This window comes from Bos indicus x Bos taurus, chromosome 16 (assembly GCF_003369695.1).
Source record: "Bos indicus x Bos taurus breed Angus x Brahman F1 hybrid chromosome 16, Bos_hybrid_MaternalHap_v2.0, whole genome shotgun sequence".
Classification (NCBI taxonomy): Eukaryota; Metazoa; Chordata; class Mammalia; order Artiodactyla; family Bovidae; genus Bos; species Bos indicus x Bos taurus.
Genome location: NC_040091.1, coordinates 62816998 through 62831975, shown reverse-complemented (window position 1 = coordinate 62831975; position 14978 = coordinate 62816998). Strand labels below are relative to the sequence as shown.

The 14978-nt window shown below is 43.4% G+C and overlaps 1 protein-coding gene across 1 annotated transcript in view; it reads right to left on the bottom strand.

Moving 5' to 3' along the window:
* The window catches only part of RGSL1 (regulator of G protein signaling like 1), a 60452-nt gene extending 46246 nt beyond the window's left edge, over positions 1 to 14206 (bottom strand). Inside the window, exons 1-7 of the mRNA XM_027564129.1 lie at positions 14194 to 14206; positions 10763 to 10845; positions 7066 to 7140; positions 5510 to 5639; positions 3592 to 3696; positions 2397 to 2558; positions 353 to 1320 (exon numbers count right to left, since the gene is read on the bottom strand). Coding sequence (XP_027419930.1) covers positions 353 to 1320; positions 2397 to 2558; positions 3592 to 3696; positions 5510 to 5639; positions 7066 to 7140; positions 10763 to 10845; positions 14194 to 14206 — 1536 coding nt within the window. The remainder of the gene's footprint in view (positions 1 to 352; positions 1321 to 2396; positions 2559 to 3591; positions 3697 to 5509; positions 5640 to 7065; positions 7141 to 10762; positions 10846 to 14193) is intronic.
* Between the last annotated feature and the right edge of the window lie 772 nt (positions 14207 to 14978).

Here is a 14978-nt window from a genome sequence, read left to right as displayed (position 1 = left end):
GCTAGTCTAGGAAAGGGAGACCCTGTATTTTGATTCATGACATTTGGCTCAGAGTTCTTAAAACATCCTTCAATAGAAGAGTCTGAGATTGGGAGACTCCATATCAGGGGGAATTGAAGAAGAAATAAAAGGTGGGTAGTGACTGTTCTTCCACCTTCATCCTACTTTGGGGTTCTGGCTACTTCTTGGGAATTTATATAACTTACTCATAAGCAATCAACCAACTCATTGATACGTATTGTGTGGGTAGTTAAATCATTAAGTTAGTCAGTACAGATGACCAGGTAGGATTTTTGGTAAGTCTTGACCTAATCTTCCAGATACCAACCCATTTCTGTGATGCATGGCCTACCTTGCATATCTCCTTCTGGGTTCTGGGAATCCAGGGGTTCACATCCCCAGAAGGCAGCATCTCCTTCAGGCCTTCAATGGTTTGGGATTTGAGCGGCAGGCATGGACCAATCTGCTCATTCAGGTAGAGCTCACAGATCCTGTTGCCCAGCATGTGCCGAAAGATGGCTTTCCCAGTCTTCCTGTTACTCATCAGGACACAGAGGAAATGGTGCAGGTCCTGCCAGAGGTCCAAGAGTTGGATCTCCACTTTCAAATTTAGCTTCTTCAGGTGGTCCCGGAAGGGACTCCCTGCACAGGCATCTGCACACAGGGCCCAGTGGGTGTACCCCAAGGAGAGGTTCTGCTTCACGGCCTTCTTGATGGTCACGTGGGAGGAGTAATTGATGATGGGGGTGACAGTCCTCAGGTGGGTTGAGAACGCTGTCTCAAAGAGGCCCTCCATGTGGAGGTGGCTCTTGGCTTTCTTCTTCACATTGGACTTCCTGGCATAGAGAACATCCTTTTCTGGGGAACTAATGATTCTGTCTTTTGAAGAGGCCTCTTTTGGGAAAGGCTTTTGTATGACCACCTTGTCTTGAGAATCCAGCTCCGGGGGGGGCACTGTGTTGGTATCTGGATTGGTATCCATTTCCAGGGACCACGAGCCACAGTCTATCAAGTGCCACATCTTCCTCTTGATCTTCCTGCTTGAGTAGTGCTTCTGGGGTTGGTGGGCCTTCTTGATGTTCATATTCAGAGGGAGCCCTCCTTCATGGGTATAGCAGATACTGTACAGGCGAGTCTCGTATTCCTGCATCAGAGCCTGGCACGATTCCTCCTTGGCCATGACTGTCTTGGCGTGGGTGTAGAAGTTGGGGAGCCAATAGCTCTGGAGTTTGAACAGGGCCACTTTTTGCATGTGGCTCAGGATCTCCCTTCTGGTGGTTGACTGGTTGGGATGCCAGATGGACAGGTTCAGGAGGGCCTCTGGAAAAAATAAAGAGAGAGAGAGGATGAAAATGATGTGGGGATAGTTAGGTTTTTTAATTTTTCCAAATGTTTTTGTGTTTCATTCATTCCTCATGCAACCCTAGACAGGTCAGAGATAAAGTGAACATGATTCTAGGGTTTGTTCAACACACAATGACCCCTTATTACTCTGATCACCTTGCTTCTTCCCCAGAGAAATAACCATTTTGTGGGATTCCTCAAGTTACTTTTTAGACTACTGAACATTATTGTAAAGAAAAGCAAGTGGTACCAGCAAATATGTTTAAGAACAAGAAACATGTACCTCTGAGTGGAATTTCTCAAAGTTAGATCTGACTAAAGGAAGGAGTTTGGTCTGGATAATTTGGTAAAGTCCTGACTAGCCCTGATTTTAATATCATCAATTCCCAAGTATCTATATAAATAGAGAGGAGTGTGACTAACCCCAAATACTGCAGCTTCTGGAGCACATCATTTGTATTGGGGTTAGGAATGCCTCCTCACTTAATAAATAAATACATTTGAATGAATTTGATGTTCTAGAGAAGGAGTTGGCAAACTTTTTTAATATAAAGAGTTAGTAAATATTTTAGGCTTTGTGAGCCATTTATAGTCTCTGTTGTACAGTCTTCTTTAAGCTTTTAAAAATAAAAAAAAACAGTCTTAGCTCATAGGCCACATGCACTGCATCTGGCCTGTGGACTATGGTTTGTTCTAGAGAACCCTAATTGAAAACAAAAGAAAACAACAACAACAACAACAACAAAACCCCACAAAACAAGCCATGCAGGCTTAGCAAGTGCAGGAACTGTTCAATTACCTTGTCCCAGTTCCCCTTCACTCTTTCCAGCTAACCTTCACTAACAAGCAACATCTCAGGAAGGGGCACATACCAGCTTACGGCCAACTGTCTCTCTCAACTGTTCACTGTTAAGGGTTGGGGTTCCCACTGGCATCCCTAATGGAGAGAGGAGCAGTCTGCAAGGCAAGGGACTGAGGACTATCAGACATTGGACTGATTTTTTCTTGCATCCCCCAGGGATTTCACCTCAGATATGCTTTATGATTCTTACTGATGTTCATGTTGCAGAGAGTCACCACCCGTGAGCTTTCCTGCAGATGGGTGGCCTTCAGCACAAAGAGGAGGGAAAGGTAGTGGTTTCTCACTTCCAGGTCCATCTCATCTATGCTCAGAATCTTCTCAACAAGAATCCAGAAATCCACCAGTTCTTCACCTATGGATCAGACAGGATCACCTATAGATCAGACTGAGCTGCACCCCAGGCTTGCCCCTCCAGTGGCTGTATCTGAGTGCGGCAGCTGACACCCCCACCCCACTTCCACCCCCACCTGCTTGCTCTACTGCCTCCAACATCACCTTGAGCCACTCCTTTGGCTTAAGGGATCATTTCCAGAAATGTCCTAATGCAGGAGCTGATGGGAGACATAGAGAAAAGGGACTTAATGGGTAGGACTCTTTCATGATTTTTTTTTTGGGGGGGGGAGTGTTAGAAAAACTGTCAGTTTAGGAAAAACCACATGAGAGTAGATCGTTAGACATTCAAGTTTTGTCCAAAAAATAAAGATCAGCGTAAAAAGAACATTTCTTAGATCATGGACCCGGAGCAGCCTGCAGAAGGATACTGGAGCCCAAAGGTGCCAAGGACTACATTCCCCACTTTACAGCTTTGCCAGGGCTGAAGTCTGAATGACAAACTATAAGACAATCTGTCTAATTCTTCCCTGCCTGACCCCTGGAAATCCAGAATTTCACCTTTATACTAAGATTTGTTCCTGTGTCAAATTTAATGATGCTGAACTGGAATGTCAGCTAGTATTCACTGCCAGCCTCCTAGACTCATCACCTACTGGACCCAGTAGAACAGAAAGCACTTTTGCTACAGGGATTTGTGTGTATACTTGTTCCTTGTCTGTCTCCCCACTGTCACGGCAGCTTCAGGAAGCAGGGACTTAGGGCTCTTGTTCACCTTTGTATCCCCACCTGCAAGCGCAGTGGCTGCCATACAGTGGTGCTCAATAAACATTGTTAAATGAATGAATGAATGAAAGGGACTCTGAGTGCTTTTGCCATAACCTACACGATAGACCCCAGTTTCCAAAGACTTCTACCCAAGCTGTGTTACAAAGCACTTTTTGTATTCACCATAGATACACAGAACTGTTAGTAGCAGCAGTAGAACTGCTCCAGGGTATCCTGGAAGCTGTTAAGAACTTGCAAAGGCCCCAGGAACAACTCTAAGAACCCACCTGCACTGCCCTTGAGGTAGGTATAGAAGCGCCACATCCCTCTGACCCCGCCAATGCATTTCTCGAGTAGCCACTGGTCTGCCTTTTGCCATCTCATCATCTTGGCTGCCAGGAAAAGTCCATGGTAAGAGATTGAGAATGAGCTCTTCCCCCAGCCCCTCTCTCAGCCTGGCACATGGCCAGACTCCCATTCACTCAACGGGAGTGAGGAGAAATGGTGGCCAGTGAGATGAGTAGGGCTCTGACTACGTGGTGCTTTTGAAGCCAGACCCAGGCCCTCTAGTGACACATATTGAGTGACATGGGGCGGGGGGAGGGGCGTACCTACAAGCATACGTACAATCCACAGATCAAAATCACCCTCCAGACAAGGCCCCTGGCCTTCCATGGTCCCCACCTGACAGCAGGTTTTCCAATACATGTGTTGAAGGAGGGAGATGAGTAAATGGGCGATTTGTTACAATATTTTACTCAATGGGATTTCCCAAATTGTCACTTTCCCTAGTTTGCTTTGGCTAGTTGAGCTGAGTCAAGTTATCAGTTCAACCCTAGGTGAAAATTTTATTCATTCATTCTTTCAACAAGCATTTATTATAGGCCTACTAAATGCTGGGTACCATTCTAGGTATTTGGGATACATCTGCAAACAGAACAAAAATCCCCATCCTCAATGAGCTTATATTCTAGCAAAGGAGACAGACAACAAACGATAAGCATAATAAATACATTTTCTAGTAAGGCTGAAGGTTATAAGCACTATAGGAAGAAATGAAGAAGGAAAGGAGGGTATAGGTAAAGCTGGGCAGGGGCTGGATGGGTGGGCCGTGGGCTCCCAGGCTAGCTTTCATTGAGGAGGTGAGAAGTGCACAGAAATTTAAGGTGAAGGAGGGGCACCAATGTGAATATATTGGAGGAGTATCGGCCCAGGCAGAGTGAACAGCCAGTGCAAAGCCTTGAAATGCAAATGTGCCCAGTATGTGTGAGGAACTGCAGAGGACAAAGTGGTTGGAATGGAATGAACCACGGAGAAGTAGGAAAAGATGAGATCAGAAAGGAAATGGGGCCAGGTCTCTAGGACCTGGAAAGGCATTTCAGGGGCTCTGGATTTCAGATTGAAATGGGAGCCATTGGTGGTGGTGGTGGTGGGAAGGGACAGCGAGCAGAGGAGTGACATGATCTAAAGGAAGTTTTAAAAGGCTCACCCTGGCTGCTGGGAGAAGAGAACAAGAGAGCGAGCTAGGAGACTGATTCAGAGATGATGTCAATAGCCAAGTGAGGCAGGCAGAAGGCAAACTTAGGGTTGCCAGTGGGGAAGGATGGAGGGAAGGGATAGTTACGGAGCTTGGGGCGGACATGCACACACTGCTATATTTAAAATGGATTACCAACAAGGACCTATTATACGGCACATGGAATTCTGTTTAATGTTATGTGGCAACCTAGATGGGAGGAGAGCTTGGAGGAGAATGGATACATGTATTTGTATGACTGAGGCCCTCTGCTGTCCACCCGAAACTATCACAACATTATTAATTGGCTATATCCCAAAATAAAATAAGAAGTAAAAAAAAAAAAAAAAAAAAACAGCCAGGTGAGAAATGACGGTGGCCTAGGCCAGGTGATAGCAATGAAGGTGGTGAGCTACCTTTGATTTTGAACGTATTATAGGCATTTTGGCCATCATTACCTCTCTCATTCTTAGCTGCAGTGAGACAAATAGCCCAGCCCAACTAACTCCTGTTTCTTGTTCTTGGTACCAATTTCTCAGCCTAAGATATCACCTATTGCCACAATGCAGGCTAAGCCACCCACACATCTCAGGCTGTAAAGGCAGCCAGTATTTGTAGGACTGAGAGACTTCGGATGGTTTGCACCCAGCTCCCCATGTGTCTATACACACATGCCCCCACATGCTTACCTCCTTCTGGGGACTTAATGAAACTGATGAACTCCTGACAGAGAATGTAATGGAAACATAAGTTGGCTTTACAGAAGAAAGGTAATCGATATTTTTCCAACCAGGTCAATAATCCTTTGTACTTTGCAATCTAGAGTCCAAACAAAATAGGAACAGAAAGGAGAAATGGAACTGAATTGCTAAGAAATGCAGCTTATTAAAAGGAGCAATTACATAACCTTATGCTTGTAATATTTGGCCCAGAGGCATGTTGATTAAAAATAGTATCTAAGAGGCTCTCAAAGGAGTGAATGGATTGGTAGGAAAGCAAAGACTTTTTCCTTCATCAAAAAAATCTTATTCCTGAGTGAGGTTAAGAAAAGACCTAAGTAAAAAACAAAAACAGGGCAATGACACAGTCTTAAGCTTTGCTTGATAGAGGAGAATCAGAAGAGATTTTGGTCTGTGGTATCAAGTCATAACTCTACTCAACTTGCTTCTTTGTAAGCACACTTCCAACTTTTCACAAGCTCCCAACCCATATCAACTGCACAACACGTACAAAAGCACACAAAGACTGACACATACCATATAAGTAAGAGAGGAATACCCAAAGGATCAAAAATCCCCAGGGATGGGATAAGAAGATAAAATTTTTAAGTGTTGGGATTCTCCTTGGGAAAACAAACACATGCATAAGAATCAGAGTGCAGTGTCTTCCTCAGCAATCCAGATCCCAGAGAAAAATAGAACTTTGCTGTGAGCATGGCTTAGTGCTTAGTGTGATCGTTCTGATCCCACCTGTCACAAAAAGGGCATGAGGGAGGCATTGCTGAGTCCAAGGTCTACAGAGTAGAAAAGGAGAACAGGAAGGGGGAGGAGAGAAAGACAGTGGACAAGGACAAGGAAAAAACGTATTAAAAAAAAAAAAGACTGGGGGAAAATATACGCCCCGTGGTCAAGTAGTCATTAGGAACTGTCAAGCATCATCTTGACTTGAGCTATACTCGTTGGGAAGATCCCCTGGAGGAACGAATGGCTACCCCCTCCAGTGTTCTTGCTTGGGAAATCCCAAGCACAGAGGAGCCTGGTGGGCTACAGTCCATGGGCTCGCAGAGTCAGACATGACTGAGTGACTAATGCTTACTTTACAACACAAATAATTGCTATGGGCCCATGGGCTACACTTCCTTTCCCACATCCATGCAGGTATTACTTATCAATTCCCAGACTCTTTCTGGCTTAGGTGTGGCCTGCAGAGTTCTTCTCAACACAGTGCTCCAAGCATCGACTACCCAACCATCACAGTGGACATGAGAGGTTAACTTCTTTTGCTAACCATGGACTAAAATACAGAGGAAAGAACTCAGCAGCAACGGCCTGCCTAAGCAATAAACATGCAAAAAGGAGAACTGTCTGCCTGGCTTGATTCTGTTTGTCCTACTCACCCGCTTTATAGTTTCTTCCATAGTCACCCTGTCATGAGCTCCTGTCGCTTCCCCTCCCCCGATCCACACTTCAAATCCATCTGCCTCTTCCCTATCCCAAACCATCCACCATTCGAGAATCATGCTCACCAAGTCGTGGGGTATTTCTGGCCACAAGCCCCATTGTGAATTTTCAACAGTGTAAAATGGTGTCTGGCCGAAGACCTGAAAAAGAAAGCTAAGAAACAGCCAAAGGGGTCTAGAGCATCTCTTTGTGGAAGTGTCATGGTCCATCTGTAGTCACAGGGGAAGAGAGGTTCCACTGCTTTCCTATTTCAAGGGACATTAATTCTTAAATTTATTCCAGTGAACCAACTTGCTTTGCGCAAAACAACAAAGAAAGATTAAATTACAAGATTCATTTATCTTTTGGCTCCATCCTGCCCCGACCTGGGAGTTATCTTGTCTGTGTGCAAAGGCCAAAGCTCATGACTTTGAAAGGTGTTTACTTTGTGTATTGCATTATTCATTTCTCCAGGACCTAGAAAGTTAGAGCAAAGGCTTAAAGCCTTTTCATAAAGAGAAATATCTTTGGATTTGCCTAACCTGTTGAACTGGAGAAAGTAGAGAGGACTGAGGAGGTGAGGAATAACAGTACAAATTATTGATACTTAGGGGGGCATTCAGTTCAGTTCAGTTCAGTTGCTCAGTCATGTCCGACCCTTTGCGACCCCATGAACTGCAGCACGCCAAGCCTCCCTGTCCATCACCAACTCCCAGAGTTCACTCAAATTCACATCCATCAAGTCAGTGATGCCATCTAGCCATCTCATACTCTGTCGTCCCCTCTCCTCCTGCCCCCAATCCCTCCCAGCATCAGAGTCTTTTCCAATGAGTCAACTCTTCGCATGAGGTGGCCAAAGTATTGGAGTTTCAGCTTTAGCATCAGTCCTTCCAAAGAACATCCAGGACAAATCTCCTTTAGAATGGACTGGTTGAATCTCCTTGCAGTCCAAGGGACTCTGAAGAGTCTTCTCCAACACCACAGTTCAAAAGCATCAATTCTTTGGCACTCAGCTTTCTCCACAGTCCAACTCTCACATCCATACATGACCACTGGAAAAACCATAGCCTTGACTAGATGGCTAAGTAATGTCTCTGGCTTTGAATATGCTTTCTAGGTTGGTCATAACTTTCCGTCCATGGAGTAAGCGTCTTTTAATTTCATGGCTGCAATCACCATCTGCAGTGATTTTGGAGCCCCAAAAAATAAAGTCTGACACTATTTCCACTGTTTCCCCATCTATTTCCCATGAAGTGATGGGACCAGATGCCGTGATCTTTGTTTTCTGAATATTGAGCTTTAAGCCAACTTTTCACTCTCCTCTTTCACTTTCATCAAGAGGCTTTTGAGTTCCTCTTCACTTTCTGCCATAAGGGTGGTGTCATCTGCATATCTGAGGTTATTGATATTTCTCCCAGCAATCTTGATTCCAGCTTGTGCTTCTTTCAGCCCAGCATTTCTCATGATGTACTCTGCATAGAAGTTAAATAAGCAGGGTGACAATATACAGCCTCAACACACTCCTTTTCCTATTTGGAACCAGTCTGTTGTTCCATGTCCAGTTCTAACTGTTGCTTCCTGACCTGCATATAGGTTTCTCAAGAGGCAGGTCAGGTGGGCTGGTATTCCCATCTCTTTCAGAATTTTCCAGAATTTATTGTGATCCACACAGTCAAAGGCTTTAGCATAGTCAATAAAGCAGAAATAGATGTTTTTCTTTTTTTTTCTCGGAGAAGGCAATGGCACCCCACTCCAGTACTCTTGCCTGGAAAATCCCATGGACGGAGGAGCCTGGTAGGTTGCAGTCCATGGGGTCGCTAAGAGTCAGATACGACTGAGCGACTTCACTTTCATTTTCAGTTTCATGCATTGGAGGAGGAAATGGCAACCCACTCCAGTATTCTTGCCTGGAGAATCCCAGGGACAGAGGAGCCTGGTGGGCTGCCGTCTATGGGGTCACACAGAGTTGGACACAACTGAAGTGACTTAGCAGTAGCAGATGTTTTTCTGGAACTCTCTTGCTTTTTCCATGATCCAGAGGGGCATTAAGAATATCCAAAATCATATAGAAAATTCTAGGCTACTGTCCTCTTTTGTCATGGAGAAGGGACTGAGACCTAGGCAACCAGCTTTGAGACTAACGGGAAATGGCTTCTATGTTTAAGGGTATCTATGCTTCTGTGTTTCCATGTTTACAGGTATCTATCTCACCATGGTCATCAAAATGTCTCAAAGTATTCCCAAAGTGGCAATGGCACCCCACTCCAGTACTCTTGCCTGGAAAATCCCATGGACGGAGGATCCTGGTAGGCTGCAGTCCGTGGGGTCTCAAAGAGTCAGACACGACTGAGTGACTTCCCTTTCACTTTTCACTTTCAGGCATGGGAGAAGGAAATGGCAACCCGCTCCAGTGTTCTTGCCTGGAGAATCCCAGGGATGGGGAGCCTGGTGGGCTGCCATCTATGGGGTCACACAGAGTCGGACACAACTGAAGCGACTTAGCAGCAGCAGCAGAGAGGCTAAAGCTCCAATTTCTGGCTGAACTCTTGGCGTATCACATTTCTAAGGCATCTTCTTCTTTTGCTACTCAGTCCTCCAGTCATTTCTTCTTGCTTCTTTATCCACCCTTCCCCCCCATCTTCATCCTCAGCCAGTTGTCAAATACCTAGTCATTTTTCAAGACTTGGTTTGTGTCACCTCTTCATTGGTTCCTTTCTGACTCTCCCAAGTAGGAATGGCCTGTTCTTCCAATGTTCTTCCATCTCACCTCCTAGAGATGTCAATCATGTCACACACAACCCTTTTTTGCACTCACCTTAAATACTGGTCTCCACATTAGACTGGGAATTCCTTGAAGACACAATGGTATATCCATGTCCCCAGTACTAAGCCTAGCATCTGGCACAAAATGACCACCCAATAGGTATTTGTGGAATAATAGTGTTTTTTCCTAGTTGTATGAAATTTCAACGAGGTAGCATCCCATGGAAAAAGGCGCACTGAGGTGAGCAACTATTTATAAGGCACCAGCATTCAGATGTAACCAAATATTCCAACCAAAAAAAAAAAAAAAATGCAGGATTGGTGTAGGCCTGGGTTTAAAAATATTTTGATGTATGAGGTCTGTTTTGATTGCATAGATTAAAAAGCTATATAGATTTGCTTCCAGTTAACAACTCAACAATTGCTATGTGTTGAACACCCAGTGAGGGGAGTAGAGCAGAGTGAATAATCCATGGTTCTTGTCCTGCAGGAATTCACAATTTCACAGTCCAGTGGAGAAAACACACACACACAACACAAGAGAGCAGCAAAGTGTCAAGGAGCACAGAGGCGGGGGAGACAAGTTCTGATTGGGAGGACCTAGGAACTCCTTAAGGAGAGCAGGATTTAAGTAGCTATCTGAACAATGATTAAGAGTTTGGTGGGTGAAAATATGGAAATTAAGAACCCAGGCAGGGAGAGGCATGGAGGGAGAGAATTCCAGGTGAATGCCCTCTGCAGGGTAGAGATGGATCACGGGAGCACTGGGTACCAGCAAAGGGTGTGATTGAGATAACCATGGACAGGTAAGAAGGCTGGCGATTTGGGATTTGATTGTATCAGTAATGGGAACTCCTGGAGATTTTAGAGGATTTTCTGATTCATATTTATTTGCTCAAATTGAAATAGTTTTGATTTGATATGAAGTTTTTATTTATTTTTTAAAAAGGCACTCAGCTCAGTGATATTCACTATTTGGCTGTTAATGAAACATTTGGATTTAGGTCTGAGAATGCTTACCGGGAGAGAGAGAAATGTGTTGAAAAAATCGGCAAAGATTTCATCCTCTAGCAGAATTATAAGATTTGTCGAACCAATTATCTCTATAGGGGAAAAAAAAAACTCTTATAAGCAAGATTGCATTTAGGATGAGAAAATGAAGCAGTTGAATGGATCATTTCACAAGGGCAAATTTCCACATGATGATGGCCTTTAAAGTCATCCAACTCAATTTCCCACCCTTTCCAGAACCCTCCTCAGCAACCCTGCTTAAGCACTCCCAGCTGTGGGAAGCTTGCCACCTTACAGGGCTGCCCATTCTATTTATGAAGAAATAAAATAGTTTTTTTCATTCTTTTCATGGGGTTCTCAAGGCAAGAATACTGAAGTGGTCTGCCATTCCCTTCTCCAGTGAAACCCTAATACTTTGGCCACCTGATGTGAAGAATTGACTGACTGGAAAAGACCCTGATGCTGGGAAATATTGAAGGCAGGAGAAGGGGATGATAGAGGATGAGATGGTTGGATGGCATCACTGACTTGATGGACGTGAGTATGAGCAAGCTCCAGGAGTTGGTTATGGACAGGGAAGTCTGGAGTGCTGCAGTCCATGGGGTCGCAAAGAGTCAGACATGACTGAGTGACTGAACTGAACTGAAAATAGTTTAGTAATATCTTTCCTATTGTGAACTGTCCTCCTTTATTTTCTTTCCATTTGTTGAAATTCTGCCCTCTGAAGCTTGACCAAATTCACCTAAGTTCTCTTTTAAAAGGCAATGGTCCCATATTTACAAAGACATCACAACATTTTGGTTACCTCCACCCACTCTGGCTAGTCACTAAGCATTTCTTCAGTACTTCCTTGCGTGGCCTTCTTTCCATTTGGCTCCCCTCTCATTGGCTGGAGGGGCACCCATAATTCAAGCATTTCACATTCTTCCCAAGGAAGAGCATAAGACAACTATTGCCCATCTTCTAAGTTATACTAGTTCTAAGTTATCCTAGTGTGGCCGGAAATGAGGTTAGCTCTGGGCACTCTCACATTACACTATTCACTCCACCATCTTTAATTTATGCAGTCACTTTACAGAAACCAAGTCAAATTTCAACTAGTTGGTTTTGGCCCAACATTAAAACCCCCAAAGAGCTTTTTTGGAAAAATATTGGTTATGTAACATATTTATCATTTCTCTCAAGCTTGATCATTGTGCTGCCCAAATTAATACAAGGAAAAAATGCTGACTGTCTCAAAGCCAAGCATAGAGACCACCAGTGGCTTCTCTAAGTTTACTCTAATTCATCCTCTATGCTTTTTAGTGTATAATGTTAACTAGCAAATAGTAAGTTAATCGTCCTGTTAATGGCCCAGCATTTTTCTATTCTATCTAAAATTTATAATGAAAGACTTATAAAATGAGAAACCTAAATATTAGACACTAGACCTATCTCTCAGTTTAGCTAAATGTGTGATGAGAAGAGTAAGTGTCACTCCACCAGGATGAAGTTACAATAACATAAGAAAACTAAGCAATTCCCTTCATTGCTTTTCCTAATGATACTTTGGTGGTTATTATTTTCTTGTAATAGAAAGAGAAACCCAGACAGTCAAACATTGTTATAATAGAACAGATGCCAATTTTTGCCCTCTGTTCCACAGATGTCTTTTTTGCTATCTAGTGTAAATTTTTATGTTTTTCTGTCTCTCTCTTCAGCCCTCTGCACATCTTTTTATAATTCCCTGATTTATTTAATCTATTCCACATGGATAACTTAAAAATCTATGTTCTCAGTCCAGACTTCTTTCTTTGACTCTAGGTTTCAGTATCAAATGAGCTATGGGATATCTCCACGTGACACCCATCAGACACTTTCATCTCAACATTTTCAAAGCTGATCTGATAGTTTTTCTTCCCAACCTGCTCATTTTCCTGTATTCCCAGTCTCAGTTACTGGAAGCACCATCCAACTGTCTGAACCAGAAACCTGAAAATCATCATTGATTTCTCGTTCTCTCTGTTTCTCTCTCAATACTCCCACACGCAATAGAGCGGCATGTGCTTTCTCCTTTTATGTATCTCTGTTATCTATTCTTACATCTCCATCCATAAAGTCACTTTCTTATTTCAGGCTTCTATCATTTCTCATCTAGACTGTTGCATCAGTTTCTTCAAATGTTCTTGCTATTTCTAATCACTGCCACCATATTATTGTTAAAACTCTTCAGCAATTCTTCATTGTCCTACGAGATAAAGGCTAAATTCCTTAGTACAGAATCTGAGGCTTCACCCAATCTGGTTTTTATGTTCCTTCCAAGCCTCACCTGGGAGGCTCCACTCCATGTTGCCTCCTGTTGACCAGCCAATACATTGCTCTTTCCTGCACAAGCTATGCACTCTCACATCCAACCTCTGTATCTTTGTTCCCACATTCCCATCCCCTGAAACACCCTCTCAACCCCAGGCTGCTTTGCAAATTGTTATCAAGAAATGGTTTACATGTAACCTCCCTGGTAAACCAAGAATGGCAGAATGTACCACAACAGTAAAACTGATCACTACTCCCCGTCACCTCACATGGTCATGTACAACGTCCATCACAACAATTAACAAGTCACTGTTTTCACTCACTGATGCATCTGTCTTCCTCACCAGACTGAGCTCCATGAGAGGAGAGGCTTTTGTCTGTTCATGGTTTTTCTTCTAGACACTATCAGTGTTTGCAAAGTGTTCTGTGTTTAGTGAGTTGTTCCTTCAAGAGAAGATCTTCAATCTTTTGGACTCTTGTTCATTTGTTTGTCATTCATAAAGCCTGGTAAGGATTTGTTGAACATATTATTGAGAGGATCTGACCGCAGGAAAGTGATGTTTGGAAGAAATTTCTCAATCGACTGTTTTTGTAGCCACACATACATTGATGGTGACAAGGGACTGGACTGTGACAGTGCTTGGCATTAACAATACAGTCTTCATGGGGTGTAGGAAAAAGGCTCTCCGTATACTCCCCTTCCCCATCATACTTCTGCATTCCTGTTTCTCCATTCTTACCTGTTCTGCCTTCAAACTTTAGAATAATCTGAGGCTTTCAACATTCATTCTATACAATAGTGATGTTGATTTGGTAATAAAGAAATTGTTGGATAACCCCCAACCTCATGCCAGCCTTCTCCCTGGAGGAGGTATGACATGCAATGGCCTATATGCATGTTAATTCTTCCCTCTTAGGTATTCCTCCTAGTGGCCTTGGTTGTGTTATCAGTGGGCCACTATCTGATCCTCAAGATCTGATGGCATGGGGTGGGGGGAGGGGAAAAGAGAGAAGGAAAACAACGGGCACGAATAACAGTCTACATGTGGTGTCCCTGATTGACTCATTCCTGTTAACACTGCGAAGGTGAGTGGTTTGCCTTATTTGAGGTGCTCAAAGCTGCTGAGACATCCCTTTCAGAGACTCACCAGCATTGCTCATGTCGCCTTGCTCTTCCTGCTACTGTGATTGTTTAGGAGTGGAATCAGCCCCCAGTCAACAGAACCCTGCCCCTTATGAATGCACAGTGACACCTCCTGCTAGGGGTTCCAGATTCCATACCTCTGGTATAGAACTCAATCTGATAAATCTTATGTTAACTGAGCTCCTAAATTCCCTTAACTATACAGACTCTTCCTATACCTAGGGCTTTAGTCCATACTATTTGGCGTGCATTGACAGTTTCCTTTTAATTGTTGTCTAACAATTCCTGAGTTGAAGTTCTGTCTCTTGAACTTGACTTCATTCTTTGAGGGAATAGGAATCTGTTAACTTCTGATGTGTCTTCTGGATCTAATATCCTTCTAGAAATTTAACCGGTATTCAATAAATATTTAATGACTTGACTCTCAGATAAGCTGGAAAATTCAACCTAATATCCATGCTGTTTTCTACCCCTTCTCTTCTTTTCCAGATAGTTTCCTCTGGTTGGTTGTGGGTTTGAAAAGAGATTGAACACACATTAGCTTTCATGTAGAAGAATTAGACTAGGTGTTTGTACTTTATTCTCATTCAACTCTTAGTCATGCAAAATAGGGGTTATCATCACCTCCTTTTCAATGCAAAATAGTAAATGCAACATTGAGATTGGGCTCTGCCTATCTGATTGGAGAGCTTGTGTTATTTCAAATATGCCAGTAAATCAAACCTTCCTTTCACATGAAAAACATACTTTAATGGGCTTAGAAATAACTCTCCTGGGACTTTCTCACAA